The sequence below is a fragment of the Microcaecilia unicolor genome, chromosome 7, assembly GCF_901765095.1.
Source record: "Microcaecilia unicolor chromosome 7, aMicUni1.1, whole genome shotgun sequence".
In the NCBI taxonomy this organism is placed as follows: domain Eukaryota; kingdom Metazoa; phylum Chordata; class Amphibia; order Gymnophiona; family Siphonopidae; genus Microcaecilia; species Microcaecilia unicolor.
In genome coordinates this window covers 262604211-262625534 of record NC_044037.1, presented here as the reverse complement: position 1 = coordinate 262625534, position 21324 = coordinate 262604211, and the positions used below count along the sequence as shown (strand labels likewise).

Here is a 21324-nt window from a genome sequence, read left to right as displayed (position 1 = left end):
TGTCTGTAGAATTGTGGGTAATGTGATTCCTCTTTAGTTTTTCATCTACTAGTTCCCATAGTTTTGGGTTCATCTACTTTTCCTCTTGATAGAATTGTTTTTCACCATGGCTTCTTTCGATTGAGGTGAGTTATGGGAATATTAAATTCTTGTAGGTGGTGGCCTGATCAGATGATGGGTGATGAGGTCCATATTGTTTTTGTCATGTCCAGTGTGTATTTTGGGACAAAGATAGCATTGAGTTTGTGTCCTTTCTTGTGTGATGAGCTGGTGTTCATGCAGGCTGGGTAGAGAGTGAGCATGGAGAAGAAAATGCAAGTAGCATGCAGTACATACTACGCACTAACCAGAACATCTACAATTAGCATGGGTCTACTTAGCTAACTGATTAACTCCAACGCTCAGCTCCAGATATGCCCCCTCCAACAAAAATGTTAAAATATATTTTATCTCGCGGTGAGTGCATGCTGATTTGGAATTTACCATAGGATGCCTGAGGGTGTCCCACGATATGCCATTTCAAGCTTTGGTAAGTGCATGCTAGCACTGCCCGCATCTTAGTAAAATGACCCCTTAATGATCTGTATGCAGTCAAAAATGCTATCAGAGACCCACTATCATTAAAGCATACATGAATGCATTTGGGGGAGATGTTCTTTCTAATCCTGACTCCATTCCCTGCTAACAAGAATAGAAACTAAATTATACTTCAAGAAACTCTTACATATGCAGGTTGCATTGTTTTCCTCCAGATGCTGATTATCAGCACAAGCACAAACTCTGCCTCCAGGAATGGCAAGGCAAAGAGTATTGCAGCCCCCATTGTTTACACTGCAAGCATTGTCACCTGCAAAAAATAAAAATGGAAAGTTTAAAAGCTAATAACCCAAAAAGCCACAATGTAATAAAAATATAGACAAACATTCTGTTATATAAAAGATTAAACACACACACACACACTAGTCTAGCTGTCTACATAATCCTTCTACAGCTTTACATCAAATGATAAAATCTCAGCTTTTTACAAAAAAAACAGCATTCTGACAGCAGGACTGAATTTGCATGCACTTTAAAATGACGTGTAGTTAATTATTTAAATGGCCGAAAATAGCAGAATGTAAAAAAGAATTTGAATTAGGCTTCCAGTTTAGAATAAGTAGCACAAGTATGAGTGCAATGACAGAAAAGCTATTATAGCTCAAGCCTCAGGGACTGCATGCGTTATGTGGAGAATAATAAGAAGGAATATACATACCATAAAATAGTTCTATCAACAATACACATTTAGCTGAAGTGTACAAATTACTCAGTAAAGCTGTCTGACCTACATTATAATAAGATTCTTTCTATTACCCAGAATTTAAAATTTAATTCTACATGTTTACAAAAGCTTAAAAATGAAAAGAATTGAAACTCTTAACCTAATAAACTTGGTTCAGAATTTCTCTGTACTTGCAGGTTCTTAAAGCAGCTTCAGGCTGTGACCATGTTTATTGCATGACCTTGAAATCAAATATTAAATGAATGGAAGTCAGACTTTCAGTAGAAAGTATCTTATAACTTACACATGAAAATAAATATTTTTGTGACCCTTTTACTAAAGCTGCGTAAAACAACTAGAGAGGGCTGGTGGTTGGGAGGCGGGGATAGTGCTGGGCAGACTTATACGGTCTGTGCCAGAGCCGGTGGTGGGAGGCAGGGATAGTGCTGGGCAGACTTATACGGTCTGTGCCAGAGCCGGTGGTGGGAGGCGGGGCTGGTTGTTGGGAGGCAGGGATAGTGCTGGGCAGACTTATACGGTCTGTGCCAGAGCCGGTGGTGGGAGGCAGGGATAGTGCTGGGCAGACTTATACGGTCTGTGCAGAGCCAGTGGTGGGAGGCGGGGCTGGTGGTTGGGAGGCAGGGATAGTGCTGGGCAGACTTATACGGTCTGTGCCAGAGCCGGTGGTGGGAGGCAGGGATAGTGCTGGGCAGACTTATACGGTCTGTGCCAGAGCCAGTGGTGGGAGGCGGGGCTGGTGGTTGGGAGGCAGGGATAGTGCTAGGCAGACTTATACGGTCTGTGCCAGAGCCAGTGGTGGGAGGCGGGACTGGTGGTTGGGAGGCAGGGATAATGCTGGGCAGACTTATACGGTCTGTGCCAGAGCCAGTGGTGGGAGGTGGGGCTGGTGGTTGGGAGGCAGGGATAGTGCTGGGCAGACTTATACGGTCTGTGCCAGAGCCAGTGGTGGGAGGCAGGGATAGTGCTGGGCAGACTTATACGGTCTGTGCCAGAGCCGGTGGTGGGAGGCAGGACTGGTGGTTGGGAGGCAGGGATAGTGCTGGGCAGACTTATACGGTCTGTGCCAGAGCCAGTGGTGGGAGGCAGGGATAGTGCTGGGCAGACTTATACAGTCTGTGCCAGAGCCGGTGGTGGGAGGTGGGACTGGTGGTTGGGAGGCAGGGACAGTGCTGGGCAGACTTATACGGTCTGTGCCCTGAAGAGCACAGGTACAAATCAAAGTAGGGTATACACAAAAAGTAGCACAAATGAGTTGTCTTGTTGGGCAGACTGGATGGCAGCTAGAACTGAGCATGCACCTGCATTAACTTCTAATGCACATTAAAACAGCCTGTGTGGCAAAAATCAATGCTAACTATTTACCCCCGGATTCTATAGAGTGTGACTTAAATTGTGCATGCAAATCCAGTCGAAAGCAGCTTAATTAGTTAACAAGTCAATCAGCGCCAATAATAGCCACTTAAGCAATTATTGACACTAATTGGAATTGATTAGAATTTTTACATGCAGAACTGTCTAAGCGTATTCTATAATGTGATGCATGTAAATTGTAAATCGCATAGTTGAAAAGGGGTCATGACCATGGGAGTGGAATGGGCAGGTCATGGGTGTTTCTAAAATCTGTACATGTTGTTATAGAATACACCCAGTCTGCACCTAATTTAGACATCGGCATTATGCCAAGTCAGTTGCGCTGACATCTAAATTTCGGCATACTTTATAGAATACGTCTAGGCCAGTGTTTCCCAAACCTGGTCCTGGAGGCACCCCAGTCAGGTTTTCCGGATATCCACAACAAATATTCATGAAATAGATTTGATTGCAGTGGAGGAAGTGTATGCAAATGTGTCTCATGAATATTTATTGTGGATATCATGAATACCTGACTGGCTGGAGTGCCTCCAGGACCAACTTTGGGAACCATTGACCTAGGTGTATTTTGTTTCGGTGCCAATTTTTTAGGTTTGATGTATAGAATCTAGTCCTTAATGTGGTAAGTGGGCATGACTGGGGTAGAACAGAGGCATGGCTGTTTGTATGTCTAGTTGCTGCTTATTATCACGCACTGGCTGTAACACCTGCTCATATCACAGCTGCACTTAGTACTTCAGCTTGGAGAAAAGGCGGCTGAGGGGAGATATGATAGAGGTCTGTAAAATAATGAATGGAGTTGAACAGGTAGATGTGAAGCGTCTGTTCATGCTTTCCAAAAATACTAGGACTAGGGGCCATGCGATGAAGCTACAATGTAGTAATTTTAAAACAAATCGGAGAAAATGTTTCTTCACTCAACGTGTAATTAAACTCTGGCATGTGTTGCCAGAGAATGTGGTAAAGGCGGTTAGCTTAGTGGAGTTTAAAAAAGGTTTGGATGGCTTCCTAAAGGAAAAGTCCATAGACCGTTATTAAATGGAGTTGGGGAAAATCCACTATTTCTGGGATAAACAATATAAAATGTTTTCTACTTTTTGGGATCCTGCCAGGTATTTGTGATCTGGATTGGCCACTGTCGGAAACAGGATGCTGGGCTTGATGGACCTTTGGTCTTTCCCAGTATGGCAATACTTATGTATGTACTTATGTACCACCTCAAGAGGAGTTGTTAAGTGCAGCCATGCTACTGGCACAGCCACAACCTTTTCAACTAAGTCTTCTGATATCCTCACCTGTTGTATAGACAAGAACATCATCTGCATATGCAGACACCTTGGCTGTTATTCTGCCTATACAGCTGCTCTCTATATTTTAGTTATGCTATATAGCTATCAGTAGGGGCTCAAGTGCCAAATTAAAAAAAGCAATGGTGATAGATCATAGCCTTGATGCGTGCCTCTCCTGGGGTGGAATAGAATGGTTTCTTGATTATTACCAAATCTCGAATTGTATACAAGATTGTAATCATATCAGTACAGAGTTTATCAAATCCAAACCAGCATAGTGTATTAAAAAAGAAAGACCACTCAATCTGGTGCCTTCTGCACAACTAGGGATATGATGACGAGTGGGTGATCTTGAGTTTGTGGACAAAGCAGCATATTGGCATACAGTCTATTATTATCACTGGAATATCTGCCTGGCATGAAAATGACTTGATCACATTGAATTAAATCTGGTTTGGGAGTGTTTTTGTTTGTGATTTTATTATGTATGTTTTGTTTGTATCCTGCCTTGGATAAAGGCAGTTTAGAAATAATAAATTCTAATTCTAATATTTTCTGTAATTTCATTGCCAATAGCCTTACATAGATTTTAGTATCCATATTTATAAAATTTATTAAGGCACGCTCACATTTTTACCGGGCTTTAAAATTGTGGGCACGCTAAACGTTAGAGACGCCCATAGGAATGCATTGGAGTCTCTAACTTTTAGCGTGTCCATAATTTTAGCGTGCGCCAAAAACATGAGCGTGCGTTAGTAAAAGACCCTCTAAGTCTTACATTGAGCGGAGCTCCTCCATAATAGTCATGAGGGATACCTTCTCAGCCCTGTACTGTGTGGATTTATTCAGGGACAGTGGCATGGCTTTTTGCCTTTTTGTTCATTAAAAAAAAAACCAAAACACCAGCACAACTGATTCCTGTTTGCTTACCTTAGTAAGCATGGTTGGCTACCCATCTGTAAGTCTTCTGCTGTGTTACAAAGATTCCAAGTAGGTGAAAATAATGTATCTTGATTCCCAGGAGCTCTCAATCTAGGTTACAATCTTTAATGGTGCTCAACAGCACTCACCAGTGTGCAGTCTCTAAGAAAAGTGCAATTAAATGGCCCCTAAAGATCAGCACCCCCCTAAAACATAGCACTTAGCGATAATCTATAAATGGCATTCAAAATTAGGTGCCATTTATAGAATAGTGTTAAGCACCGTGAACTGTGGTTATACTTTGGTGTAAATCCCTTCTCCTAAATTAAACACAGATCCCCCTTATTCAATAACAGCGTCTATAAACTGATCCACCCATGTGTCTCCTATAGCCACATCTCTTTTTGGAGCCGCACATGATATTCACGCACAGATCTGTGTGTGTTAATATATGCACATAATTTTAAATTAATGCCAATTAACACCAATTATCTACCTATTCTCCTACCCATCAGTTTATGTGTATGTGTATAAAGAATAGTGGTATGTGATTTCCTCTTTTCTGTGAAAGTCTGCAATTTGCATACTCTATCCCTACAGTTCCTTCTAGTCTGAGTTTATCTGCTGCCTGATTACCCACTGATGTGTCATGTTTTACAGGTTATAACTGTTGTATTTCTGCATTAAATTCTGCTATCTTATGCAAAATGTATTCCTGCAAGTATAATCCATCCCTTTATCTCTCCTTACAATTTACTCCAGAAAATAATCATTTATCCCTCCAAAACACCTTGAAGGAATTCGTAGTTATATGGCCTTATACAATATCCTGTTTTAAAGTTCCTGCACAAAGTTACATCTCTTTGTGAAAAAGTAAATTGGTGCATTTCTATGTATGCAATAAAGTACGTGTAAAAAATGCTGATCCCACCTTTGTGCCACAAATTCTCTCTCTCCCTTCCCCTCCCCCCCCCTCGGAATTCCTATGTATATGTAACCGTCTTTGGAAAAAGAGGACTGAAGTAGTGGATCTAAAACTTTGAGAATGGCTGATTTTTCATGACATGAGGGTTCATAACCAGTCTACAAACATTACATGTTTGAACTTCTGTAACTTTTTAATTTTTTTCACATAAAAGGATAAGGTTTGGATTGTTTTTATTATAAATTGTTTGCTCTAACAGAATTAATTAAAACCTCATGTTTTATTTCTGGTGACTTTGGGTAAATCTCTCTTATCTGCCCCCTTCTCCTCCACTGCTAACTCCAGACTCCGTTCCTTTAATCTTGCTACACCATATGCCTGAAATAAACTTCCTGAGCCGGTCCGTCAAGCTCCATCTCTGACCATCTTCAAATCTAGGCTAAAAGCCCACCTTTTTGATGCTGCTTTTAACTCCTAACCCTTACTCACTTGTTCAGTACCCTTATTTTATCATCCCCACCTTAGTAATTCCCTTATCTCTTATTTATCCTGTTTGTCTGTCCTAATTAGACTGTAAGCTCTGTCGAGCAGGGACTGTCTCTTCATGTTCAAGTGTACAGCACTGTGTACGTCTAGTAGCGCTATAGAAATGTTAAGTAGTAGTAGTAGTAGACCTTAGTCACCTTTTTCCAGAGATGGTCACATATATCACATATTTTCTGGGCACCTACTTTTACACATGTATACTCCAGGCAATCTGGTATCAACTTGAGCATGTAAAATGCTGTTCTACATGTGCATGGTTTATAAAATTACTGTACCTTCATAATTTATAACTTTCCTAGAAAGTATTTTGTATTCCTGTGAAAAGGTATTTTTCAAAGTCAGAACATCTCTTCCGACACCCATCTCACAAGTATTTTCAAACAGGAAATATGCCACGATTTCCTGCTCGAAATTCATGCACTGTTTTGGAGGGTTCACAATTAAAAAAAACAAACAAAACTAAAGTGGGATTTGAACCTGTGCCCCTTGCTTTATAGTCCACAGCACTAACCACTAGGCTACTCAAACTTTTTCCTTGTTTTATTAAGAATGTGCATAACACCTGAAGCTATGATAGTGTTGGTATCTTCTTTTAGTTTCACTTTCAGGGTTTAGGGAGGAGGACAGCAGCCACTGTTTTACCTTAATCCCTCCAGTGGACAGCTGCTCAATCAGGGCACTTCTTGTACCCTGGATGTGCTTGAAGCAGGTCTTAATAAAGATGTCCTTCTTTTTAGACATGGACTTTTCCTGCCCTTTGATAGTTGCTGTTGGATGTCCATATTTAAGGACCTCTCTAACCCCACCCACATCCCACCCACTTGCTATTTAGATGTACTACAGTGAGGGATGTCCCTTTTCTGCCTTTGCAAAATCAATGGAAGTCCATTTGGCCTTGTGAGAAATCCATATTTTTTAAAAATAAGCACCTTAGTCACATTATAGGGCATAGTTACAAATGTGGGCTATCATTAAGATGTAGTATTTTACACCTATTGGGAGAGGAGTCTAATTGTTATTATACTGGGCTGAAAAGCAGAAGAACTGGGTTCAATTCCCACTGTGGCTTCTTATGACCATGGGCGAGTCACTTAACCCTCCACTACCCCTGGTACAAGGACTGAGAAAGTACCTGTAGATAATAGGCAAACTACTGTGGGTGTACCTGTATTTTAGCACAGGTTCCATTTTATCCAATAAGACATAGTTATAAATAACTGAGATTGACAGTAAAATAACACATCTTAATGGTAGCCATTGTTGATAACTTCCCCCCTAAATAATATCTACCAATATTCAAATCCATTTAAACAGCAAGTAGAAGCTCCTGGCCATTTAAATGGCTTGCCTGGGGCTATCTGGGGATATTCAACAGCACTTAACTGGTTAGTGGCAATGAATATCACCACTAACTGGCCATCCCCTAACTGGCTTGGTTAGGGGTGAGCTGGGGGCAGGCATGGACAGAATGCAAATTTAGCCGGTTAGCGGTGATTTTCAGCTTGTTACCGGCTAAATAACTGCATAAAGTCAGGACAGCAAAACGTCTGTCCTCACTTTGGGGTCCTTTTACTAAGGTGTGCTGAAAAATGGTTTGCAGTAGTGTAGGCGCAGGTATTGGGCACGTGCCGATCCATTTTTCAGTGTGCCTGTAAAAAAAGGCCTTTTTAAAATTTTTGCCAAAAATGGACGTGTGGCAAAATCAAAATTGCTGCATGTCCATTTTGGCTCTGAAACCCTACCGCCAGCCATTGACCTAGCGGTAACTGGGCGGTAATGACCTACATGTGTCAAATGCCACTTGTCGTATGTTCGATACACGTGTCCAAAAATAAAAATTATTTTTCAGCTGCACGTATTGGATGCATGCCAAAAATGAAATTACCGCAAGAGACACACGGTAGCCAGGCAGTAACTCCATTTTGGCATGCGTTGGGCTGGCTTAGTAAAAGGGCCCCTTTATGCAGTGAAGTTAACCGTATGACATTTTGAATATCAACTGGTGCCCAGTTAACTTCCAGGCGTCTGTTGAGACATGGATATTCCATGCTGGGAGTTGCTTATGCTCCCAGCATTGAATATCCAGAGACAGTTCAGTCCATGGCTGTGAGCATCTCAGACACCGCTTACTGCCGCAGGCTGAATCTGAGGCAGTATATATATTTTCCGTCCCAAAAATAACAAAATGACATAAACTGTTATGATATTCTGACATTTGTTAAAATGTGAGCCATCAGAAAATGTGAGGTGTTTTTTGAAATGTGTTTTTTTTTTTCTAATACCTTGCTGTTTCCTGGGATCATATATTTGAAGCCCAAACAAAGGTGGTTTTTCACTTCTTAGAAGAGTCACATTTCCAGTCATCAAATCCAGCTGAAAAATAGAGCCATTCATATAATCGGTCCAGAAAATGAACTGTCCATGATGTGATAATCCAAAGGGGTGATTCAGCTCTTTTCCACTGTAGACTACCTGCAATGAATTGAAAAATTAACTGAAAATCTATTTCTTGTTTTGTTTTGTTGAATGTTGATGTTAATCGTTCAATAACATTATTAATACTATTTTTTGTTCAATATCTAGTTTATATAACTGTGCATCAAAAACAATCTACATAGTTGATTTATTATAGCATGTAAATAGTCCAATATGCATAATTTAAAAAAACAATTCAATTTAAAATTATTCAAATGCCAAGCAATCCTACATTAATGACACTGTAGTAGGCTGTCATGAGTCATAGTTGGCCTTAATTTCTCTGTCAGCTTCTATCCTTTCAGGGATAGAAATGCTGTGTAGGCAACATTCATAGCCTCTGAGGGGGGGGGGGGGGCAGAGACTAATAGCCCTGTTTAATAAGCGGTGTTATAGGCACGTTAACATTTTTAACGCACGTTATCCATGTACATGCATTAATCATGTGCGTGCCTACAATATTCCTATAGCCACCTACACATTTATCACACACGCTAAGTGTAGGCACGCTAAAAACACTAACGCACCTTAGTAAACAGGGCCTTAAGTCATTATGTGATGGGGATGATTAGTAACCCACTATAGCATTCATATAAACTGGGTTCTGTAAAGAACCTCTGGGATTCTTGACCGAGGACTCATTGCAGTAGTTAAATTAAATGGCTGATGAGGTTAAGAATTTGTTTTTTGGGGAAAAAAAACATGTAGTTGTGAAGCAAGGTTCATGGACCTACAACTTAGTACCAATGAGTTTTGGCTCATCTTGAAATCCATTGGAGGAAAAAAACAATGATAGGTCAAAAAAACTTGAGTCCACTTTCATAATAATATGAAATCCTGCCCTAAACCAGTTATATCATAATAGGGAAGTTATCAACATTGATAAATATTATTAGCATATATTATTTATATCAATGCCCATTGCATGTTAACAGCATTAACATGGTGGTAACAGATATTAGTAACGCTAAGTATTTGCAATAGCTGCCATAAAATTAGAACAAAGCAGTACACTGATATAGTGGAAGTATTCTATACTTATAGATACCAAGCTTTTTAATCTGTGACAGCTAAATGCACTCTGATTGCCAGAGAGAGACCTGGAGGGGCATAATCAAAAGGGACGTCCAAATAGTTTTGATTTGGACATCCTCGCACCTCCCGATCCCAGATTCTCTCCGGCATGGTCATTTCGGGCACGTAAGAAAAACACGTCCAAGAGAAGGACTGGACGCCCATCACAAAATCTGAACAAAAAAACGTCCAAGTGCTCGTCAGGGATGTCCTTTTTTTGAGTGAAGGACGTGTATGAAGCCGTCTTTGGCATGAGCAGAGCAGCCAGCATAACGATTGGCTGCTCTGCGCATGCTCAGCTTGCCAACTGGCTTCCCCTCCTTAGGAAGAAAATCACGTGCAAATGAGCTAACAGCGAGCAGCTCATTTGCATGCGATTTCCTTCATGCATGCCCGTTTTTTATCGATTCGCTAAGGGATTGGTAAGGGAAGGGCTCTTTCCGTGGAGTTAGTGCATCTGGCTCTTAATACTGTAAAATCCTCTGTTAAAAATACGCAACTAAATACTGTCTTGGTAAGAATATCACATGAATGCTTATTTAAATAAAGCATATACTCAAAAAACTAGTCCAATCCCATCCTGAAATTTCCCAGTCCTTTCTTATTTTATTACTCTTTCACTGAGACTTGAATACAAGGCCATATGTACTAAGTATTTTTCCATAGACCAACAGTAAGAAAAAACATTTAGTACTGAGCTTCCTAGATACATCTTACAGACCTCACAAACAGTTGGAATTTTCACAGGGCAAAAAGGAAAATAAAGGGAGGGGAAAAGAATGGAGAAGAGGAGGAATATCCTAGTACAATAGTTGGGGAATGTGGAGAGTGGGTTACAGAACTGGAGATGCAGTAGTTATACAGTTGGATAGTGTTATGAGTGATAACGGTAGTTTCACTGGTCAATTTTTCTAGGAGATTTCTTTATACATAGAAGGCCTTTGGGACTATTCTTGCATTGCATAATTTAAAGGCAGGGGGAGGTTGCTATGTGGTGGTGGTAGGCATGATATCACTTTGACTTACCCCTCTATTGACACTCTATGTTCTTCCAGTCAGACACCCCAACAGGTCTGCTAGTATCTCCATCCCCACGTAATTAACAGATCATCTGGTCTATGCTGATCCTGAAGAGAACCACTATGCCACTATACCCTCACATCAAATAAATAAACAAATATATTAATAAATAAACAGGGGGTGTGGGGTATATTTCCCAAAATCTCCCCTAAGTGCAGAAAAAGTTGGTCTTGACGTTGGGAAACATCATCCAAGTGTACCCATATGAGCTCTCTTAGGGGTATTTTTATAACAAGCCACCTAAGTAAGGAGACTCAGTAGACATTTTATAAAGACACAAAGAGGGGCATTTTTGATATGCTGTCTAAGTAAGAATGAATGAAGTCTGAGCAGATATAAAAATAAATGGAGGAAAACTGAAAGAAAAAAAGCAGTCAAAGATAGATGTAGGAGAGGAAGTGAAGACAGGAAGAGAGAGAAATGGCAGACAGACTGGAGACCTTGGAACTAAAGATAAGAAAAGACAGAGTAAAGCAGAAACTGGAGACTGGGGCACACATGATAAGAAAAAACAAAATAATCCAGACAGCAATGGTAGAAAGAAGAATTTTATTTGTAATTCAGTGAATGGAAAATGTCAGTTTTACAAGAAATGTACGCTGATTTATTTATATTTTGCTAAATCAGGGTGCAGTTTCTATTTCTCTAGTGTTGCACTACATGTAGAGTGTGGCCTCTTGGGGTCTATATTTAATTTTTGTCTACATATTCATATTTTAAGGTTGTGGTCACTTATTCTGTACGTGGCAAGGGTCTATTTGTGTTCAATATTTGTGACCGAGGCCAGGTACTGTATGAAGTTTCTATTTAAGCATCTGTAATATTTCAGCCTTTTCAGTTCCCCATGTATATTGATGTTCTAGGTTCCACTGCAATATTTACTGTGTTGAGTGTTCCTAGGCAGAGTCCTTGCTGTGTTACTTCTGTAAGTTAGTTGTGTTATGGTACAGTAGATTAGCTCTAAATGTCCTGAATAATTTTTGTAGGTTTTGTATTACAAGTGTTTCACAGTAAGCTTAGAACTGGAGAGGTTTTATGTTTTTACTGAGATAACACCAAAATATTATTATTATTATTATTATTATGCATTTTTCTCCTTTACATAAAAACATAAGAAAAGTCACACTGAAGCAAACTGATAGTCCAATTACGTCAGTATCCTGCTTCAAACAGTGGCCAATTCAGATCACAAGTACTTGACAGAATCTAAACAGTAGCAAAATTCCATGCTGCCAACTCCAGTGATAAATAGTGGCTTTCCCATGTGCATCTTAAGAGCAGTTTATGCACTTTTCCTCCAGGAACGTCTCCAAACCTTTTATAAACCCAGACACACTAACTGTTGTTGCCACATTATCCGGCAACAAGTTCCAGAGCTTAAGTTAACAGCATGATGATCCAGTATGCAGTGTGAGGGGTAGGTATTATTTTTAATTAGATTTCCAGGCTACATAATTAAACAGCTACTTTTTTTTTACTACAGCTTTATAAGAAATGTAGGGGCCTTTTTACTAAGCCATGTAGGAGCGTATGCGTGTTCTACATGCCTCAGTTTTGAACTACTGCCCAGCTACCACGTGGACCGGGTGGTAATTTCATTTTTTATGCATGGCCACTAAATGTGTCGGAAATCTTCCGGTGCATGGCGCTAACCTTCATTGTTCACTCGTAGACCATTACCACCCAGATAATGTGTGAGACTTTACCGCTATGTCAATGGGTGGCAATAAGGTCTCAGACCAAAAATGGATTTGCACCAATTTTTATTTTGCAAAATTTAAGTTAGAACCTAAGAGCATAAGAATAGCCATACTGTGTTAGATCAAAGATTCATCTAGCCCAGTATCCTGCTTCCAACAGTGACCAAGCCAGGTCACAAGTACCTGGCAGAAACCCAAATAGTAGCAATATTCCATTTTACCAATCCCAAGGCAAGCAGTGGCTTGCTTATGTCTGTCTCAATGGCACATTATGGACTTTTACTCCAAGAACTTGTCCTAACTTTTTTAAACCCATATACGCTAACTGCTGTTACTACATCTTTTGTCAAAGAGTTCCAGAGCTTAACTATTTGTTGAGTGAAAAAAATATTTCCTACTATTTGTTTTAAAAGTATTTACATATAAATTCATTGTGTGTTCCCTAGTCTTTGTACTTTTTAAAAGAGTAAAAAGTCAATTCACTTCTACTCAGGATTGTGCAGACCTCAATCATATCTACCCTAAGCTGCCTCTTTTCCAAGCTGAAGAGCCCTAATCTCTTTAGCCTTTCCTCATATGAGAGGAGATCCATCCCATTTATCATTTTGGTTGCACTTCCTTGAACCTTTTCTAATTCCGCTACATTTTTTTGAGATATGGTGATCAGAATTGAACGCAATACTCAAGGTGACTTGCATTATAGTATTCTTGGTCTTATTGTCGCGTGCTCGAGGACCTTGGCATACTGTCAGGCTTCTTCCCCGGGAGCACTGGGTTCGTGAGCCCATGGGCCACTACCGTGGAGCGGCAGTGGCAGGCAAGATCACCTCCAAGGTAGAGATGAGACAAAACTGGACCGGAACCCCGGACTGGAGTTCTACCGGAGTACACGGAACTGGAACGCACCGGACGGGTGCGCACTGGAGTGGAGCCCACTGGACTGGAACACACTGGAGGGCCCCATGGACTGGAACATACAGGAGTGAAACCCGCTGGACTGGAACACACTGGACCTAGGCTTCACCTACGCTTGACCACCTTTCCCCGAGGGTTGAGCCCTCAGGTTCTGGCAGCCGGTAGGACTTACAGGAAAACCCGGAACTGGAACTTGCAAGCAGGAACAGCAGGAATGAAGATCCAGGAGTGCCCCCTGGCACCTAGGCGCAGGCAAGGCCGACAGGCAGGGACTGTCCGGGTTCTGGCAGTCGGCAGGTTTAAACACAATGACTAGTAAACTGTACCTAGGCTAATAGAAACGCTATACCCAGGCAAACCAGTCATACACAAGAAACATACACAGAGCACACTTAGGAGACTTGAAAGCTAAACACCAGCTAACAACAAAGCTGTGCCCAAGCTAACAAGTCATGCACTGGAAACAAACACAGAGCACTAGCAAAGCTATACACAGGCTAACAAGCCACACGGTGCCTAAGCTGGCTAGTCTAAACAAACACAGAGCACTAGCAAAGCTATACACAGGCTAACAAGCCACACGGTGCCTAAGCTATCTAGTCAAACATAGAAACTCACACAGAGCAAACACTGAAACAGTGTACAGAGCACTCTATATACCAGGGCCCTTAGATGAAATGTAAAGGCCAGGGCTGTAGTCTCTAAGTGATTAATAAAGCCCTTCCACACCAGAGGCACAAGCTGCAGCAATCACCTTGCATCCAAACAGAGGCTTGACACACAGAGAAGTCAGCCCAGCGGGAGCCATCTTGGATACTGGCATAGAGGAGTCGGCGGCAGCCATCTTGGAAAAGGTATAGCCCACACAGGTGAGGTTCAGTAGGGCAATCAGCACACAGAGCCAGAGAGAAACTAAGACAGAGACAGACACAGAGACAAGCAGAAGCCAGCACAGCCACTGACTCCCAGAAACAGGGTAAGTCTGAGGGTGGTCATGGCCACAGACGTAACACTTATTTACCATCCCTTTCCTAAGACTTCCTAGCTTCCTGTTTGCTTTTTTAGCCATCACCGCCACACAATGGGCAGAACATTTCAGTGTATTGTCTATCATTACACCTATATCTTTTTCTTGGGTGCTGTCCACCAAGATGTACTATAACATCAGGTAACCATGGTTCACATTATTCTTCCCAATGTGCATCACTTTGCATTTGTCCACATTAAATTTTATATGCAGTCTAGATGCCCAGTCTTCCAATTTCCATCTTCCTGCAATTTTTCACAGTGTTTTAACAACCTTGAATAGTTTTTTGTCACCTGTAAACTTAGGGACCCTTTTACTAAGCCACGTGGAGGGGAATAATCGAACGGCGCTGGCGAAATACATGGCCGGCGATGTATTTTGGCGGCGCCGCAAACAGCTGGCCAGAACCGTATTTTTGAAAAAGATGGCCGGCCATCTTCTGTTTCGATAATACGGTTCTGGCCAGCCAAATGCCTTGAATTTGGCCGGGGTTTGAGATGGGCGGTTTCGTTTTTTAGCGATAATGGAAAGTTATGTCGGCCATCTCAAACCCGGCCAGATTCAAGGCATTTGGCCATTGTAGGAGCCAGCATTTTTAGTGCACTGGCCCCACTGGCATGCCAGGACACCAACCGGCCACCCTAGGGGGCACTGCGGTGGACTTCAGAAAAGCTCCCATGTGTATAGCTCCCTTACTTTGGGAGCTGAGCCCCCCAACCCCCCCACCAAAACCCACTACCCACAAATGTACTGCACCCACTAAAACTGCTCCAGGGACCTGCATACAGCCTTATTGCTGCTGTATAACTTTGGCGCACCAGTTCACACCTGAAGACAAATCTTTCTTGGCATAACCACCTTTACTCACAGTTAACTGCAGATCAGAGGTTGTGCCCCACTGGCAAAGAGTCCCCTGGTACTAAGATTAGCAGTAGGTCATAGCTGGCACAATGCTGTACAATGCCCCCTTTCAGCACCATTCAAGGTAAGAACTACGTTCTCTAACGTGGGTAACACAGGAAACGGATCTAAAACTATCTTACAAAAATGGCCACTACCGCATGGATTACAACAAGAAACAAAACAGGGCACACTCTGACCCAGTAAGCAGGGGGAAAAGCACCACAGACGTAGAGCCTACCAACTACCAATATCTACACCCACCACAATGCATTGCTGATGTGACTCTGCAGTGCAAATAACAGAGAAGGTGCCACACTCACCCCAGAACCACATCACAAGCAGGCAAAGGCTGTCGGAGGACAGAACACATTCTGCTGTCATGGAGGTGGGTACGGAATTTGAGGCTGGCATAGAGGCTGGCAAAAAAGATTTTTATTTTTTTGTTTTTTAGTGTGGGAGGGGGTTGGTGACTACTGGGGGAGTTCGGGGAGGTCATCCCCGATTCCTTCCGGTGGTCATCTGGTGAGTTGGGGCACCTTTTTGAGGTTTGGTCGTGAAAATAAAAGGACCAAGTAAACCCGGGAAAACACTGCTTAACGCCGCTTTTTTTCCATTATCGGTGAAAGGCAGCCATCTGGTAGCCACGCCCATGCCCGCCCATGTCCCACCTTCGCTAATCTACCGACACACCCCCTTGAACTTTCGCCGGCGAAGCGACGGGAAAGCGGCGATGCTGTCAAAACTGCCGCTTTCGATTATACCAATTTGGCCGCTTTTAAGACATCGCTGGCCATCTCCCGATTTATGTCAGAAAATGGCCAGTGATCACTTTCGAAAATGAGCTGGATAGGCACCTTCACGCACCCAATGCATGTCAGTTTGGAGTTACTGCCTGGCTACCATGTGGCCCTTACGGTAATTTCATTTTTAACATGCGTCTGCTACGTGCCCTAGAAAATAATTTTGATTTTCTGGTGCACAGCAGAAACCTGGCAGTAATCGTCATTCTAGGTGCATAGACAATTACTGCATGGTTACCATGTGAGACCTTACTGCTAAGTCAATCACTGGCGGTAAGGTCTCAGACCCGATTTTTATTTTGTGACACATCCATTTTCGTCAAAACTTTTAAAAGGCCTTTTTTACAGGTGCCCTGAAAAATGGTTCTGCACATGCCGAATACACGTGCCTACACTAGTGCAGCCCATTTTTTGGCACACCTTAGTAAAAGGACCCTTTAATCACTTCACTAGTCGTTCTGATTTCCAGATCATTTATAAATGTGTTAAATAGATTCAAGCCCAGTACAGATCACTGTGGCACACCACCCTCCTGCATTGAGAAAAATTACCATGTAACCCTTGCCTCTGTTTTCCGTCCAATAACCAATTCCTAGTCTACAGAAGGACAATGCCTCCTATCAGGAGTCTCTTATAAGGAATGTTGTCAAAAGCTTTCTGAAAATAAAGATACACTACATCAACCAGCTCACCTTTATCCACATGTTTATTCATGCCCTCAAAGAAATGAGGCAAATTGGTGAAGCAAGATTTCCCTTTGCTGAACCCGGGTTGACTCTATTCCATTAAACCATGTTTGTCTATGTGTTCCGTGTTCTTATTCTTTATAATTGTTTTCAGTATTTTGCCCAGCACTGAAATCAGGCTTACTAGTCTGTAATTTCCCAGATCATCCTTGGAACCCTTTTTAAAAATTGGTGTTACATTGGCCACCCTTCAATCTTCAGGTGCTATAACACAACTTTAACTTTATCCTTGTCACAATTACAATCTAGGTCTCAACTCTATAATTAGTTACACATTATATTACAAATTACTCACTAGTAACTGTTTAACATTTTAAAATATATTTCTTTATTAATAGATCAATACAATTTTCCTAAAATAAAATCCATTCCCTCAACCTATAGTTATTAACCAATCCATACACCAATACATTTAAAACCAAACAATTCTCCACAATACTCTTTCAATACACATTCAAATAGCATATACAGTGGTGGAAATAAGTATTTGATCCCTTGCTGATTTTGTAAGTTTGCCCACTGACAAAGACATGAGCAGCCCATAATTGAAGGGTAGATTATTGGTAACAGTGAGAGATAGCACATCACAAATTAAATCCGGAAAATCACATTGTGGAAAGTATATGAATTTATTTGCATTCTGCAGAGGGAAATAAGTATTTAATCCCTCTGGCAAACAAGACCTAATACTTGGTGGCAAAACCCTTGTTGGCAAGCACAGCGGTCAGACGTCTTCTGTAGTTGATGATGAGGTTTGCACACATGTCAGGAGGAATTTTGGTCCACTCCTCTTTGCAGATCATCTCTAAATCATTAAGAGTTCTGGGCTGTCGCTTGGCAACTCGCAGCTTCAGCTCCCTCCATAAGTTTTCAATGGGATTAAGGTCTGGTGACTGGCTAGGCCACTCCATGACCCTAATGTGCTTCTTCCTGAGCCACTCCTTTGTTGCCTTGGCTGTATGTTTTGGGTCATTGTCGTGCTGGAAGACCCAGCCACGACCCATTTTTAAGGCCCTGGCGGAGGGAAGGAGGTTGTCACTCAGAATTGTACGGTACATGGCCCCATCCATTCTCCCATTGATGCGGTGAAGTAGTCCTGTGCCCTTAGCAGAGAAACACCCCCAAAACATAACATTTCCACCTCCATGCTTGACAGTGGGGACGGTGTTCTTTGGGTCATAGGCAGCATTTCTCTTCCTCCAAACACGGCGAGTTGAGTTCATGCCAAAGAGCTCAATTTTTGTCTCATCTGACCACAGCACCTTCTCCCAATCACTCTCGGCATCATCCAGGTGTTCACTGGCAAACTTCAGACGGGCCGTCACATGTGCCTTCCGGAGCAGGGGGACCTTGCGGGCACTGCAGGATTGCAATCCGTTATGTCGTAATGTGTTACCAATGGTTTTCGTGGTGACAGTGGTCCCAGCTGCCTTGAGATCATTGACAAGTTCCCCCCTTGTAGTTGTAGGCTGATTTCTAACCTTCCTCATGATCAAGGATACCCCACGAGGTGAGATTTTGCGTGGAGCCCCAGATCTTTGTCGATTGACAGTCATTTTGTACTTCTTCCATTTTCTTACTATGGCACCAACAGTTGTCTCCTTCTCGCCCAGCGTCTTACTGATGGTTTTGTAGCCCATTCCAGCCTTGTGCAGGTGTATGATCTTGTCCCTGACATCCTTAGACAGCTCCTTGCTCTTGGCCATTTTGTAGAGGTTAGAGTCTGACTGATTCACTGAGTCTGTGGACAGGTGTCTTTCATACAGGTGACCATTGCCGACAGCTGTCTGTCATGCAGGTAACGAGTTGATTTGGAGCATCTACCTGGTCTGTAGGGGCCAGATCTCTTACTGGTTGGTGGGGGATCAAATACTTATTTCCCTCTGCAGAATGCAAATAAATTCATATACTTTCCACAATGTGATTTTCCGGATTTAATTTGTGATGTGCTATCTCTCACTGTTACCAATAACCTACCCTTCAATTATGGGCTGCTCATGTCTTTGTCAGTGGGCAAACTTACAAAATCAGCAAGGGATCAAATACTTATTTCCACCACTGTATCTGGCAATCTTTTACATCAATGTGTGATCATAGCTCTTTAGTCATGTGTTAATCCACTGCTCCAGAGTCTCCTACAAGATTCAGCCTTGCTTCAAATCAGACTCATTGAATCACCAACTTGTAAAATAGTTCTGTCCTTTTTTCCAACAAACCATTGTAACGTTAGTGATAAATCTTGAACAACCATTGATGATGTCAGTCAGCAACATCCAAAACTGTCCATTTTCACCATTAGCCGTATCATGTGTTCCAGATATATATATTTTTTGAAAATGTGGTTACATTTGTATTAGAGTTTCAATCTCTCCTGTTCTTATAGTATTCATGAGCATGAGCATGTTGGGTCCTGGTCGTATGGTGGAATACTATAAGAACAGGAGAGATTGAAACTCTAATACAAATGTAACCACATTTTCAAAAAATATATATATCTGGAACACATGATACGGCTAATGGTGAAAATGGACAGTTTTGGATGTTGCTGACTGACGTCATCAATGGTTGTTCAAGATTTATCACTAACGTTACAATGGTTTGTTGGAAAAAAGGACAGAACTATTTTACAAGTTGGTGATTCAATGAGTCTGATTTGAAGCAAGGCTGAATCTTGTAGGAGACTCTGGAGCAGTGGATTAACACATGACTAAAGAGCTATGATCACACATTGATGTAAAAGATTGCCAGATATATGCTATTTGAATGTGTATTGAAAGAGTATTGTGGAGAATTGTTTGGTTTTAAATGTATTGGTGTATGGATTGGTTAATAACTATGGGTTGAGGGAATGGATTTTATTTTAGGAAAATTGTATTGATCTATTAATAAAGAAATATATTTTAAAATGTTAAACAGTTACTAGTGAGTAATTTGTAACTTTATCCTTGGAGTTACATTGGATAAATACTTATCCCTTGAAGACCACGCAACATCCATCACCAAGAAAATGTTCAACATGATGTGGATGTTGAAATGTGTGAAACCTTATCTCCCCAATACCTTCTGCAATTTGGTACAATCCACGGTACTCACCCACGTTGATTACTGCAATAGTATCTTCATTGGATGTAAGGCCCAAATCATGAAGAAACTTCAAACTAGAGAGCTGCACGGGAACGGAGTTTGCGGGAATCCCGCGGAACCCGCGGGATCCCCGTGGGGACGGAGGCAATTCCTGCGGGATTCCCGCAGGGATGGAAGCAGCTCTGCGGGATTCCCGCGGGGACGGGGGCAGTTCCTGCGGGGTTCCCGTGGGGATGGAAGCAGTTCTGCGGTCTTCTCGTAGAAGTGTAAGCTGCACCTGCACCAGCCTCTCATCTACCGAATACCAATTTCTTTGAGTGCTGTCTTCTCCTCCTCCTCTTCTTCTTCCTTGCTTTAACAGCACAACTGTGGAAAGTCTTCCATTAAGGAGGTGGTAGAGTCACAAATGATGACGGAATTCAAAAAGGCGTGGGATGAACACAGAGGATCTCTAATTAGAAAATGGAATTTATATAAAACCTAACCTTAAATGGCTGCATGTGTGTGGATGTGTCAAGTGACGCTTAGATGGCGACTCTGGCTGTGATGAACTAGGGCTGATACCTGGCAGACTTGTATGGTCTGTGTCTCATACATGGCAATCTGGTTTAGGATGGGCTGGAAAGGGCTTAGACAGCAACTTCAGTGGCTGGAACATGAGGACAGTGCTGGACAGACTTTTACGGTCTGTGTCCCACAAATGAGAAGACAAATAGACTGGAGTGGGCTTCAACGGCAACTCCAGTAGTTGGAACATAAGGATAGGGCCAGATAGACTTCTGTGGTCTTTGTTCCAGAAACACGAAAGAAAGACCATAATCAAGTATATAATATCACACTTGTTGATTTAATGATAAATTGATCATGAGTGTGACTATTGGCAGAGTGGATGGACCGTTCAGGTCTATTTGCTGTCACTTACTATGTTACTATTAATCCTCTTTGCTACCAGGCTGGTGCACAGACCTCAGTTCTGACACAGGCACGAGAATCAGATGTCACCTGACCTACTGGCACATGCATGTGGCGACCTCTCAGCACACAGTGCAAGTGAATCAGAGACAAGTCTTACATGTGCGCACCAGAGTGTTCCAACTTCCGTTCCTTCCTTGCCTACAGTGCTGTGGCTCAAATCCAGAGACAGACTGAGGGAGCTGACTGGAATTTTATTTTATGTACCATTAAA

At 42.0% G+C, this 21324-nt stretch overlaps 1 protein-coding gene across 1 annotated transcript in view; it reads right to left on the bottom strand.

Moving 5' to 3' along the window:
- LRP1B (LDL receptor related protein 1B) overlaps positions 1-21324 on the bottom strand; it is a 1639960-nt gene that overhangs the window by 1013288 nt on the left and 605348 nt on the right. Inside the window, 2 exon segments of the mRNA XM_030210865.1 lie at positions 725-847; positions 8617-8806. Of these exon segments, the coding sequence (XP_030066725.1) occupies positions 725-847; positions 8617-8806 (313 nt within the window).